The following is a 14,949-nucleotide window of genomic DNA, read 5'->3' as shown; positions in this document are numbered from 1 at the left end:
TTTATTTTATTTTATTTTTTATTTTGCTATATTTTATTGGAAAACATTCTCATTACTGGCAGAAATGTCATGTTTTATTTTTGTGTTTTATTTTGTTTATTTATTTATTTTTAATTACAACAAAACATAAAATTGACAAATTTTATTATAAAGTGTCTCTGTAATTCAAAAGTTTGGGGTCAGTACATTTCTTTTTTTAAAGAAATTATTAATTTTATTTAGCAAATTTATTTATTTATGTTTGTTTACATTTCAATTTATTTAGGGCCAATATTATATAATATTATTATATTATATTAATTATATTATAAAAAAATATTTTATTATATATATATATATATATATATATATATATATATATATATATATTTCTTCTTTTTTTTGTTGCTATATTTTATTGCATTTTATTGCAAAACATTCTAAATACTGGCAGAACTGTTATCTTTTATGTTATTTATTTTTATTTTTTAAATTACAGCCACAAAACATAATATTGCCAAAATGTCTTATGGCAATAATAAAAATAATAATAATAATTTTGTTTGTATACTTTTAAAGACATATATTAAAGGCAAATATTATATTATATTATATTATATTATATTATGTTATATTAAATTATATTTCATACAAATGTTTGGGGTCAGTAAGTTTTTATTTTTATTTTATTTTATTTTATTTTTTACAAGCACAAAACATTCTGAGTGTTGACACAAGTGCTGCAAAAAATATTATATTTTATTTTACTTTACTTTTTTTATTATTTTATTTATTTAGTTTTACTTTTTAAAATATATGTTATATTATACACTGTCATTTAAAAAGTTTGGGGTCAGTACGTATCTTTTTTTAAGAAATAATTTATTTTATTTTGCAATTTTTTTTTTTTTTTTTTTTTTACATTTCAGCAAATATGTTCACAGCAAATATTATAATATATTATATTAATGTATTTTATACACTGTCATTCAACAGTTTTTTTTTTATTTAATTTTTTTATAAAGAAGTCTATTTCAAATAAATCCTGTTCTTATGAAATATCTATTTATCAAAGAATATTAAAATAAAATATATCACAATTTTCATAAAATATTAGAATGATTAAAGATCATGTGACACTGAAGACTGGATTAACGATGCTGAAAATCACAGAAATAAATTAACATAGTTTATATTTTTAGAATTTTATTTTAAATAGTAATATTATTTCACTAAATGTTGCTGTGTTATTGTATTTTTGATTGAATAAATTCATAAATTTAATAAATGAATGAAAATCTTACTGACCTCAAATTTCTGAAAAGTGGTGGGGGTTTTTCTTTGTAGCCAATTCTAAAAGTCATGTAGCCATTACTGTGTATCTAGAATTATTAGCCTTGGTCTTTACTACTGCAGTCGAGTTCAGACTCATCACATTGTCATCATACAGTATCAGTTCTTAAAGGGATAGTTGACCCAAAAATGCAAATTCTGTCATCAATTAAGGTTTAACCACTGATGTCACATGGACTATTTTATTGATGTCCTTACTACCCTTCTAGGCCTTGAACATGTCAGTCTATGCAGGGTCTTGAATTTTATCAAACATATATCTTAATTTTGGAACGAAATGCGGGTGAATAATTAATGACAGAATTTTCATTCTTGGGTGAACTATTCCTTTAAATCCTAAATCTTGCACAGTCCTGATATCTCCTATATTTTCACTAGCAGTGTTTTTGAGTGTGAGAGATTTGGAGAGTTAGGTGTGTGTGTGTGTGTGTGTGTGTGGGCGCTTTGACAGACTTATCTCTGTCCCTCAGGTGGGCAGCACAGTGAAGTTCCACTGTCAGACGGGCCACTTGTTACTGGGCTCCACCACACGGACGTGCCAGCAAGATTTGACCTGGAGTGGCACTCAACCAGAATGCATCCGTGAGTCCCTTTCGCTTACTTCCACAGCAGATGCCTGCTTACACAGTTGTTTTGTTGGATTTATGGGAGTGTGTGTGCCATTCTACTTCATCTTTTCCAGGTGTCTCTGATTTTGTTTGCTTGTTTTCTTGGCAAGGCATTCATTTTGCATGTCACGATACAACTTTGATTTCACCCTCCAGGAGTTTTCTTTTTTGTTTTTATGTCATTCCATGTGAAAATGAAAAATACTGCTTTAGCAGACAAGCAGTACATCATGTGAATGGGCAAAAGCTCTGTTGGATTTGTTATGAGAGGCTCTAGTTAGTGTGTTGCTGGGTGAATCTCACAAAACTTTAGAAATTAGAAATGGTTATTCTACTTAATGAATTTTAGGCATATTTTAGGACACTTTTGCAGTTGCATATACTTTTGATATTTTGCACATTTTTATGAAAAAACCTTTTCCCAAAAATTCTTATCCGATTGTTCCAAATATTGTAATGCACATATAATATTAGATTACATTACATTTTCACAATAGTTGTTTTTACAGAAAATTCTACCAAAAAACTAACAAAACTAATTTATATGTAATGAATCCAGTAAATTAAAACTTTTTACTGTAAATCGTCATCTAATTTTCCCCCAAATTCTCATTAGTGTAAAAATGTATATATTTATATTTTATAAAAATAATAATCTCTAATTATTGTAATGTATATATTTATATTTTATAAAAATAATAATCTCTAATTATTGTAATGCATGTATTATATTATATTATATTATATTATAATATATATATAAATCATCATCTAAATTTCCCCAAAATTCACATTAGTGTAAAAATATTTGTTCTTATATTATAATTATTTTATTTAAAAAATATTAAAACTAATTATTGTAACCAATTTCTTGTATATTATATTATATACATATGTATGTATATATATATATATATATATATATATATATATATATATATATATATATATATATATATATATAATTTTTTTTAATATTCGAAATAATTGAAAAAATATACTATATTATATATTATATTGTGTATAATAATGCATTTAAATAATAATCTTAAACTGTAAAATATTTTTATTTAAAATTTTAATATATATTTTTATATTAAAATTCACATTAACGTAATATGAAAAATAATTATTGTAATTGTAATTATTGTAATGCATTTTTTGCATATTTAAAAAAAAAATATATATATATATATATATATATTATTTGTAAATATTTGTAATACTTTTTAAAAAATTATTTAAATGTATTATTATTATCTCTCTCTCTCTCTCTTTCTCTCTCTCTGTCTTATATATACACACAGTCAAACCAAAAGTTACAGCAGATGTTCTTTTTGATATGTTTTACTAGTGGGAGCAGGACACTATAGTTCATTTATGCAAGCGAGGATAGCAAAATAAAGTAAACTGTTACATATTAAACCCAAAAATTCTTCATACAGTGGACTACCAGTACAATTAATATAAATTTGGGACCAAGACACCAAACACTTTGACCTGACCATGTTTTGCTTAAGTGTTTTGCTAATGTGACCTTTTTACTCCACAGACTGAAAAAAGTAAGCATTGTGTGGTAATTGGTCAACACAGTTTAACTCTGAACTAAGTTCTTGTCATATTTTATTACCATTTTCTAAACTATAGAAAATGAACTGATAATGTGAGAAATGTTAAAGGTGTCTGAATAAATTTTGGTTTGACTGTAAATATATAAAACTGTATTACGGTACTTACGGATTACGGATGTTTTTAATGAGATTTCCTCATCCATCAGAGCATTAGAGCTTACTGCTTGACATATCTCCTAATGCAGCACACTCCTGTAAGCAACCAAAGACCCCGCCGCATGCCAACGTGCTGGGCATGGACCTGCCCTCCTTTGGCTACACGCTGCTCTACTCCTGCCAGCCTGGTTTCATACTCACCGGGGGCTCAGAGCACCGCGCGTGCCGGCCGGATGGATCCTGGACTGGGAAGGTGCCCGTTTGTAGAGGTAAGCAGTCCAACACCCCATCAACACATTCAGCTGTGTGTTTTCCACCTGAACTTTGAGGCCTGCAACTTTGCTTGCGTTTCTTTTGTCTTGTCGAGGCAGAAAGCGACTGATAGCGTTTCCTTTGCTTGATGTGGGAAGTCATGTGTGAAATGCATTTTCTTAAACCCATTTCAGATGCAGTGACTTGTTGTTGCAGTGATCTGAATTTTTCTTTCAGCTGGCTCCAAAACAACCGAAAAAATCATAACGCCTGTTCAAGGAACACTGAGTCCCAAAATCAATGGTGAGTCTCACGGTGCTTTGCAAAATATTGCATGTATGATGTACAATGAATAATAATCCCTGAATGCACTTGTAAATTTACATTATTGGCTGTTTCTTAAAGGGATAGTTCACTAATTTAAAGCACTGTTTTAAACCTGTATGAGTTTCTGTCAGCTGTTGAACACAAAATAGCATTTTGAAGAATGCTGTTAACCAAACAGTTGGTGGCAGCCATTGATTTCCATAGTATAGAAGAAAAAACACTATGAAAGTATCATCAACTGTTTAGTTACTCGTTCTTCAAAATGTATTCTTTCATCCAGGTTTAGAACAACTTGATTTTGAGTAAATGATGACAAAATGTTAATTTCTAGGTCAACTATCCCTTTTTTGGAGGGGAATAATGTCTATACAGTGTCAGATATCACTAAAGTGGGAGTGACTTGTACTGAAAACTAGCCAATCAGAAGCATTCTCTGCCTGTCAATCATTTTGTTTGGGTTTACTGACATTAGTTTGACTGACAAAGGCAGGTATTTAGCTAAAGGACAGATAGAAAAACGGTTGCTTACAATACAGCAGTAATGAGTAAAATATGATCATAAATGAAAATGAGTGATTTTTATATCATAGTAATAGTATCACAACAGTTAATTTTACAAAAAAAATCTACAAAAATAATTAATATATTTAATAATATGATAATAAATAAATGCATAAATAATTTAGATGTTTAATAACTAGGTGGTATGATCATGAATAAATATACAAATATACAAATATACATAAGAGTGGTTTTATACCATGGTAAAGGTATCACAATAATTATTTTTATGAAAATGTCAACAAAATTATTTATGTACTTAATAACGGGGTGGTTTGATAATAAATAAATGAATATATGAATAAATAAATACAAATATTTATCCGATCACAGTATAAGTGATTTTATATTATGGTAAAGGTATCACAATAGTAATTGTTCCGGAAATTTCAACAAAACTATTTTATATATTTAATAACTGGGTGACATGATCGTAAATGAATAAATAAATAAATAAATACAAATATTTATCATATCACAGTATGAGTAATTTGATATCATGGTAAAGCTTTCAAACTATATATTTTTAAGGAAGTTTCAACAAAAAAATAATGTATATATTTAATAACTAGGTGGTATGACCGTAAATAAATAAAAAAATATATGAATAAATGAATACAAATATTTATCAAATCATACTATGAGTGGTTATATATAATGGTGAAGGTATTACAATAGTTATTTTTACACAAATTTCAACAAAAATAATTAATGTTTAATAACTGAGTGATATCATAAATATAGAGTATATATGCATAAATAAATAAATAAATAATATTCATCAGATCACAGTATGAGTGATTTTATATCATGGTAAGGCATTCAAAATAGTTATTTTTGTGGAAATTTCAACAAAAATAATTTATATATTTAATAAATGGGTGATATGAGCCTAAATAAATACAAATATTTATCATATCACAGTATGAGTGATTTTATATCATGGTAAAGCTTTCAAAATAGTTAATTTTGTGAAAATTTCAACAAAAATAATTTATATATTTAATAAATGGGTGATATGATCATAAATACATAAATAAATATTTAACATATCACAGTATGATTGATTTTATATCATGGTAATTGTATCACTATAGTTAATTTTACGGAAAACAAAACTTATTTATATATTCAATAACTGGGTGGTATGATCATAAATAAAGAAATATGTAAATAATACAAATATTTATGAGATCACAGTATAAGTGATTTTATATCATGGTAAAGGTATCACATAGTTATTTTTACCGGAATTTCAGCAAAAGTAACGTATTTATTTAATAATATGTGACCCTGGACCACAAAACCAGTCATAAGGTTAAATTTGACAAAACTGAGATTTATACATCATATGAAAGCTCACTAAATAAGCTTTCTATTGATGTATGATTTGTTAGGATAGGACAATATTTGACTGAGATACATCTATTTGGAATCAGAAATCTGAGGATGCAAAAAAATCAAAAAGACTGAGAAAATCACCTTTAAAGTTGTCCAAATTAGGTTCTTAGCAATGCATATTACAAATCAAAAATTACATTTTGATATGTTTACAGTAGGAATTTTACAAAAAATCTTCATGGAACATGAACTTTACTTAATTTCATAATGATTTTTGGCATAAAAGAAAAATCAAAAATTTTGACCCATGCAATGTATTTTTGGCTATTGCTACAAATATACCCCAGCGACTTAAGACTGGTTTTGTGGTCCAGGGTCACATATGTGGTATGATCATAAATAAATACATAAATATTTGTCAGATCACATTATGAATGATTTTTTTTGAATGACCATGGTAATGGTATCACTATATTTTATTTGTTTATTTTTATTATTAGTAACAAACACATTTAATGCAAAAGACAATGAGAGACAATGCCCAGAAATAATTGCATATAAATTCACAGTTTAATAATCTGAATAACTGTTATCTAATATAGTTCATTATTTAACTGTAGGCTCCACAGTTATCAAGGAATTTAGCAACTTGGATGACATAAAAGGCATTTTATTGGCTTTTTTACAACTTGGATTACAGTTTTAGAGTCTGTAGTACCTCATATTGCTTTATAACATTGTTGATGTCTATGTTAAAGTACAGAATGAGCTCTCTATCGTTTTCTGCTCCGAGGTCATTCACAGTGCGATCCTTGAAAAAGAGTTAGAGGTGTTAATTGCGCCGAACGCACAGTGTAAATGGCTTCATAACCCCTTCTGACACATTAAGTCTTCTCATTGCAGTTCCTGACGACGTGTTCGCGCCCACGTACGTGTGGAAAGGTTCGTTTGAGTACAAAGGAGTGAAGCAGCCGATGACTTTGACAATCACTAGCTTTAACGCGACTACGGGGAAAGTCAATGTGACTTTAACTAACAGGCACTCAGAACTGCTGTTGTCAGGTAAGAAGCCACACAGTACAGCTCATGTCATAAACACTTCTATCAGCGCATAAACCTGCTGTAAGCAAACCTCTGTGTAATCTCACCTGTTAGAACAGATGTCGGGAAAAATGTCACTTACTGTACTGTTTGTACAAGATGTGCTTTTAATGCTCGGGCTTTTCTTAAAGACTGTAAGAGCCACTGTACAAGTACAAGTATGGAAAAGTAAATATGCATTAGAGAAAAAAAAAAGTATGACCAAAGCTTTTCAAAATACAACATCAACTTTTCAAGACTTTGTAATGTTTTTGAAACTCTTTTGCTCACCAAAGCTGTGTTTATTTGATCAAAAATACAGTAAAAACTGAAAAATTATGAAATATTTTTACAATTTAAAACAGCTGTGCTGTGTTTGAGTATATATTTAATTTTAATTTATTTCTGGGATGCAACGCTGAATTTTCAGCATCATTACTCCAGTCTTCAGTGTCACATGATCCTTCAGAAATCATTCTAATATGCTGATTTGCTACTCTAGAAACTATTTTATTATCACTGTTGAAAAAACTGTTTTTGTAATGTATAGAAAATACGAAAAACAGATTTTAATTGAAATAGAAGGTTTTTTGTGACATATAAATGACTAAAGTTTCATTTTTGAATTTTACGTCAATTTTATGTCCTTGCTGAAACTCTTGCTCACCAAAGCTGGTTTTATTTGATCAAAAATACTGTAAAAACAGAAAAATTATGAAATATTTTTACAATTTAAAACAGCTGTGCTGTGTTTGAGTATATATTTAATTTTAATTTATTTCTGGGATGCAACGCTGAATTTTCAGCATCATTACTCCAGTCTTCAGTGTCACATGATCCTTCAGAAATCATTCTAATATGCTGATTTGCTACTCTAGAAACAATTTTATTATCACTGTTGAAAAAACAGTTTTTGTAATGTATAGAAAATACAAAGAACAGATTTTAATTGAAATAGAAGGTTTTTTTTGTGACATATAAATGACTAAAGTGTCATTTTTGAATTTTACGTCAATTTTATGTCCTTGCTGAAACTCTTGCTCACCAAAGCTGGTTTTATTTGATCAAAAATACTGTAAAAACAGAAAAATTATGAAATATTTTTAATTTTAATTTAAAATTTCAGCATTATTACTCCAGTCTTCAGTGTCACATGATCCTTCAGAAATCATTCTGATTTGCTGCTTTAAAAACATTTTTATTATCAATGTTGAAAAAAGGTTTTTTTAATTAATAGAAAATTGAAAGAACAAAATGTAATTGAAATAGATGTTCTTTGTGACATATAAGTGTCTTAAGTGTCACTTTTAATCAATTTTATGTGTCCTTGCTGAAACTTTTTTGCTCACCAAAGCTGCATTTATTTGATCACAAATACAGTGAAAACTGAAAAAATATGAAATATTTTTACAATTTAAAAGAGCTTTGTTTTGAAATATATATTCAAATGTAATTTATTCTTGTGATCAAATCTGCATCTTCAACATTATTACTCCAGTCTTCAGTGTCACATGATCCTTCAGAAACAGAAACATTTTTATTATCACTTATTACAAAAATACAGTAAAAACAGAAAATATTCTGAAATATTTTACAATTTACAATTTAAAATTTAAAAGAGCTGTTTTGGAATATATATTAAAATGTAATTTATTCTTGTGATAAAAGCTGCATTTTCAGCATCATTTCTTTTGAATTGTATTGCTGTGGTAACATGGAAAAAAATAAATTTCAACCACTGATTCTTCGGCAATGAAAACAACAGAACACAGCGTCTTCTTGACATGATATAAACACACTAACCAGCTGAAGTGTTTGTGGATATTATGCTAATATGTTACCCAATGACTTAGATCGGTAACAGGCAGAAGATTCGAAAATATGGCGAACTGTTAAGGCGAATCTGAGTTTACTCCTTCTTTTGAGACCTTCCTATCTTTATATACAGTCGAATGTATCTTTTGATTAACAACTTTGCAGACATTGATGGATAGCTATGTTACAAACTTCTAAAAAAGATATTTTCGAAACCTGCACTTTAATTTGTTTTCCTTTTTCATTTAGAACTTGGATGCAAACCAAAATATTAGATTGTTCTTAACAAAACAGCTTCATGTTATGAAACACTTGAGCTGAAACTGTGAAACTCATATTATAAAGCAGATACTTCAGACTTCTAATTGGATGAGCCACATTCAAAGCTGTTTTAAAGTAGCCAGTGTTTACGCACCTGTGACCACGTATTAGTTGAATTTTATATTATTGTAAATATTAATCCTAGTACATTTGCATTAATGACCAGGTGTGATCAATAAAGCGCCACTACGAGCATGTAAATGCAGCAGACGATATCTTTAATGTTTTGTGGTCTGACCGCAGGTGTTTACAAGAGTCGAGACGCTCGTCTGACTCTGCGGCTGTATCACAGGAGAGCTCTGGTGAAGAGCACCTACAGCAAGATCACTGAGGAGACCTTGATCATGGACGGCTTTGTAAGTGGACCGCAATACTAACTACAAGCTCCATGTTAGCTCAAATTGTGCAAGTTATTAGTGCACAGACTTGCTCAAACCCACAATTTTGTTCTTTATTAGTTTCATATACTATATGTTTAATCTAGAAACTTTTTTTGTCCAAGTAGTAAAAGAGCATAAATTTGCTCTCAGGTGCTGTGCCCTATTGTGCGAGTTCACAAAACTCATTTCCGGCTATTTTTAAACTTTGCAGTAGAAGAAAACATGTATTCAGAGAGCAATAGAGAGCAATACCCTGTAATATTACACGGAACATCTGCTCTATTCAGAATTGGAAAGAACATGATGTTCATCTGCGTGTTGTTGTTCTCCTCGAGGTCTCTGCTGACCATGAAGGAAACACGTACTTGTTTCAAGGCTTTATACAAGGTAGAGACTACGGCCCGTTTGGACTACAGAGACAAGGTATTCTACGTTTAAGTAATGGAATAAATTATATTTGCTTTTATATATATATATATATATATATATATGCACACACACTACCGGTCAAAAGATTTTTAATGTTTTTAAAAAAGCGTCTTCTGCTCACCAAGCCTGTATTTATTTGATACAAAGCACAGCAAAAAACAGTACAATTTTGATATATTTTTATTATTTAAAATAACTGTTTTCTCTTTGAATATCTTTTAAATTGTAATTTATTCCTGTGATTTCAAAGCAGAATTTTTAGCATCATTACACCAGTCACATGATCCTTCAGAAATCATTCGAATATTCTGATTTGCTGCTCAAATAAGATTTATTGGTAACACTTTACAATAAGGTTCATTAGTTAACATTAGTTAACCACATTAGTTAACATGAACTAATAATGAACTGCACTTAAACAGCATTTATTAATCTTAATGTTAATTTCAACATTTACTAATACATTATTAAAATCTTGTTAACATTAGTTAATGCAGTGTGAACTAACATGAACAAACAATGAACAACTGTATTTCCGTTAACTAACGTTAATGAAGATTAGTAAAAACAGTAACTAATGTATTGCTCATGGTTAGTTCATGTTAGTTAATACATTAACTAATGCTTAACTAATGAACCTTATTGTAAAGTGTTACCGATTTATTAGTATTATTATGATGTTGAAAACAGTAGAATTTTTTCAGGTTTCTTTGATGAATAGAAAGTTCAAAAAGTTTAAAAAAACAGCATTTATCTGAAACATTACAAATGCCTTTATCATCACTTTTGATCAATTTAAATCATCCTTGCTAAATGAAAGTAGTACTGTCCATTTATTTCAGATAAATGCTGATCTTTAGATCTTTCTATTCATCAAAAAATCCTACAAAACATAAAATTATTATATATTTAAATAAACGTATAGACAATTTTATACATTTTATATTATACAATTTAATATAAAACTATAATATAAAAAAGTATATATATTTTTGTAATATATTATCTTCTAAACAGACACAACATTATGCGTTTTGCATTTATAAGTCTAAAAATATATATAATTTAAAAATATATATATTTATATATTTTTTGTGCAAGTTGAGTATTATAATATAATGTAATATATTACAATATAATATAATGTGACCCTGGACCACAAAACCAGTCATAAGGGTAAATATTTGAAAATCTAGAATCTGAGCGTGCAAAAAAATCAAAATACTGAAAGAAAAAAAAAAGTGGTTCAAATTAAGTTTTTAGCAATGCAAATTACAAATCATACATTAAGTTTTGATATACTTACAGTAGGTAATTTACAAAATGTCTTTATGGAATTTGATCTTTACTAATATCCTAATAATTTTTGGCATTAAAAAGAAAAATCGATCATTTTGACAATTTAATATGCAGTGTGGTGAAATCATTAAAGAATTGCATCATCTTATTATAAGCAACAGTTATCATTCACTTAGAATCACAATACCATTTAATTATAGTAAGGGCAGGTATTTAAATCTCTTGCATAATAAATCACTCTTGCATGTATCTTTAGATGAATCAGATCGCTTTGCACTAAAATTTTATTTGAGAATTTGTTACTTTGACACTTGACATGAGCTGTTTTTTCCTAGAATAATGTATCTCTGTTAAAAATGATTATTTTCCATCATGCATCATTTCAGGTCTGAACATAATAGAGCCCACCAGGAGCCCCGAGGTTCCCCCCAGAACCAACAGCAGCTCTGTGGCCGTTGCGATTCTTGTGCCTTTCTTCGCCCTGATTTTTGCAGGCTTTGGGTTTTATCTCTATAAACAGAGGTGGGTGGGATCTCATCAGTGAAATTACTGATGAAAAAGATTAGAAAAATCTGACTCTTCTTCTTATTTGATCGCAGGAAGTCTGATAAAGCGGAGTACAGCGGCTGCTCAGTGCATGAGAACAACAACGGTCAGGCTACATTCGAGAATCCCATGTACAACACCAATTCCAAATCCATCGAGGGAAAGGTCGTCCGCTTCGATCCCAATCTCAATACGGTTTGCACAATGGTTTGAGGGTCTGAAATGTCACTTTTTGCGTTGGTATACTACTTGTTTTAGTCGAAGCAACTTTCAAGCACAGTTTGGTGTGCAGTTACTCACACAGCGGCTCAAAGCTGTGCGCGGACTTGCAGGAAAACGTCACGTTCTTCACCGTTCCGAGTGGAGAATTATATACTATCTACATCTCACTCTGGGAGTGTTGATTTTGTATTTAAAAGAAAACAACAAAAAAGTTCTGTGTCCTTTTTTTAATGTGAGATTCATATGGAGCAAATTATTTTAAGCCATTCCAAGGACGTTCACACATACAGCGATTTTGAGAAGTTGAGAAACGTTTTACTTTATGCAAGTCAACATGATACTGTGACTACCGGCAGAAGCGAAGACGTTTGATGTGATGACGTGATCCGTCTCTTGTCAGATAATGTAGACAACATGGTGAAAGCTAATGTTCTGTATGATTTCTCAGCTCGAAAAAATGATGCATGGAGAACCTTGTCAGAAATCATGCGCGTTTAAAGCCCATTCATGCATCGATAATCGTTCATTTACTTCATGATATGATGCTTAAGTGCTGCTGCGATTTATATTCAGACTTTTTCCTCTGCAGAATGCTCATTTGTACCGGCAAGAAAGCTGATTCTTTGTCAAACGAGCTTATTTTTACTGACAGCGCATCTCAGCGTGAGGAACAGGCTGTATGTGTGAACGGCCCTTCAGACCGTGCGCATCGTCTCATCAACGCAGTGCGCTTAAACCTACTAACCTCCTTCAGATCCAAGTCGCTTAAGGAACATGAGCGTTCCTGTTGGATGATGCTCACCATTCAAGCGTAAACTTGTTTTTAAAGAGGATTGATTGCTATTACAAATTGTTTTCACCATTGGCTGTTTTTAAGAATTAGCTCACCTGAAAATGAACATTTGCTGAATGTGTGCTCACCCTCAGGCCACCCAAGATGTAGATGAGCTTGTTTCTACCGCAGAACAGATTTGGAGAAATGTAGCATTACATCATTTGCTCAGCAATGGATCCTCTGCAGTAAATAAGTGTGATCAGAATGAGAGATAAAAAAAACATCACAATAATCCACACCACTCCAGTCCATGAAAGTCTTGTGAAGCAAAAAGCTGCGTGTTTGTACGAAAAGCCATCAAGATGTTTTTAGGAGTTCAAAAACTGATTGTGCAGACCAAACCGTAAGTTATAGAGACTTGAAACTTGGAGGGATGGAAGTACTCAGACCACCGACAATGTCACCAAAGCTTGGTTCAATCGGTCTGACAGGTGCTACAGAGATCAAAAGTACAATATCACTAATAACTTCTAAGCCGTTAGTAACAGGCTCAAGTGTCTTACATTCAGGTATGTTGGATTTTTTTAGCAGAAAGATTCTTTGGAGAGTAAATATCAATAATTATCAAAAAAAAAAAATTCTCACCAAATATGTTCTAAAGAGGCAAGGCCACTTTTAGTAAAATGCCTATAGACGTTTTTCCTGAACACGGAAGTAAGTCCGACTCTTAACTGAAAGAATGCTTTGCATTTCCGGTCTGCATTGTTTCTAGTCAAATTAGGGTATATTCCGAGCTAATAAACTAATGTTAAACCTATTAAAATGTTTTTAAAAAGCACATGGCTCCATAGCGCCATCACTTGGCAATGTCGCAATGACCGTCATTTGTCAGTGCCTCACTTTAATGAGTGTGTAGATGGCACGAAGCAGCGGACGTTAGCTACATTAAAAACAGATGGACGCTATTTGAATGGGTTCCTATGGAAACCGGAACAGAAAAGCATTCAATCTGACGTTAGAATTCGTAATGGCGGCGCTCATCGTTTACTCAGGAAAAAGGTCTATAACTCCTGAGCAGAATGAGATATCTTCGCCAAACTCAGAACACTTAGGCCATGTCCACACTAAAATGTTTTCGTTTGAAAACGCATCTTTTTCTCTCCGTTTTGGCCTTCCGTCCACACTTAGACGGCGTTTTTGTCAAGGAAAATAGAGCTTTTTGAAAACGCTCTCCAAAGTGGATAAATTTGAAAACGCCGTTTTCGCCTTGTAGTGTGGACTGTGAAAACGGAGGCTTTTGAAAACGATGACGCATATTTAGTCATGTGACGCATATTGTACCAATAGATATCTATGTTTACAGCAGTAATTAAAGAGATTAACCTTGTACACTCTTCAAATTACAGTCCTAAAATGATGGCAAAAAATTTACTCACAGTTGCTGTCCTGCAAAACATGACGCTCAACTGCTTTTCAGATAAAATATGAGTGAGCGCGACATAGACGCGTCAGTGAACGATGAGATATTTCCGTAAATGATCCCGGCAGAAGAATTGTGTGAAAACTTATTACCTCTGTATAATTTTGAAGGCTTTACGCATGCGCAGTAAGGCGAATTTGACATTTTCCTACGTTTCAGTGTGGACGAGAATTTTTTGGAAAACGCTTGGAAACGCTAGTGTGGACGGAGAGCGAACTCCGTTTTCAAATGTATCCGGATTAATGTAGACCAGGGATCACCAAACTCGGTCCTGGAGGGCCGGTGTCCTGCAGAGTTTAGCTCCAACTTGCCTCAATACACCTGCCTGGAAGTTTGAAGTATACATATTAAAACCTTGATTAGCTGGTTCAGGTGTGTTTGATTAGGGTTGGAGCTAAAATCTGTAGGACACCGGCCCTCCAGGACCGAGTGTGGTGACCCTTGATGTAGACGT

The 14,949-nt window shown here is 31.1% G+C and overlaps 1 protein-coding gene across 1 annotated transcript in view; it reads left to right on the top strand.

Moving 5' to 3' along the window:
* Nucleotides 1-12,516, top strand: part of csmd3a (CUB and Sushi multiple domains 3a) — a 516,772-nt gene extending 504,256 nt beyond the window's left edge. Inside the window, exons 63-70 of the mRNA XM_073847643.1 lie at nucleotides 1,803-1,914; nucleotides 3,757-3,936; nucleotides 4,157-4,222; nucleotides 7,052-7,210; nucleotides 9,608-9,720; nucleotides 10,080-10,167; nucleotides 11,859-11,994; nucleotides 12,072-12,516. Coding sequence (XP_073703744.1) covers nucleotides 1,803-1,914; nucleotides 3,757-3,936; nucleotides 4,157-4,222; nucleotides 7,052-7,210; nucleotides 9,608-9,720; nucleotides 10,080-10,167; nucleotides 11,859-11,994; nucleotides 12,072-12,231 — 1,014 coding nt within the window. The 3' untranslated portion in view covers nucleotides 12,232-12,516. The remainder of the gene's footprint in view (nucleotides 1-1,802; nucleotides 1,915-3,756; nucleotides 3,937-4,156; nucleotides 4,223-7,051; nucleotides 7,211-9,607; nucleotides 9,721-10,079; nucleotides 10,168-11,858; nucleotides 11,995-12,071) is intronic.
* The last annotated feature ends 2,433 nt before the right edge of the window (nucleotides 12,517-14,949 follow it).

This window comes from Garra rufa, chromosome 9, assembly GCF_049309525.1.
Source record: "Garra rufa chromosome 9, GarRuf1.0, whole genome shotgun sequence".
NCBI lineage: Eukaryota > Metazoa > Chordata > Actinopteri > Cypriniformes > Cyprinidae > Garra > Garra rufa.
This window is presented reverse-complemented; position numbering and strand designations above follow the sequence as displayed.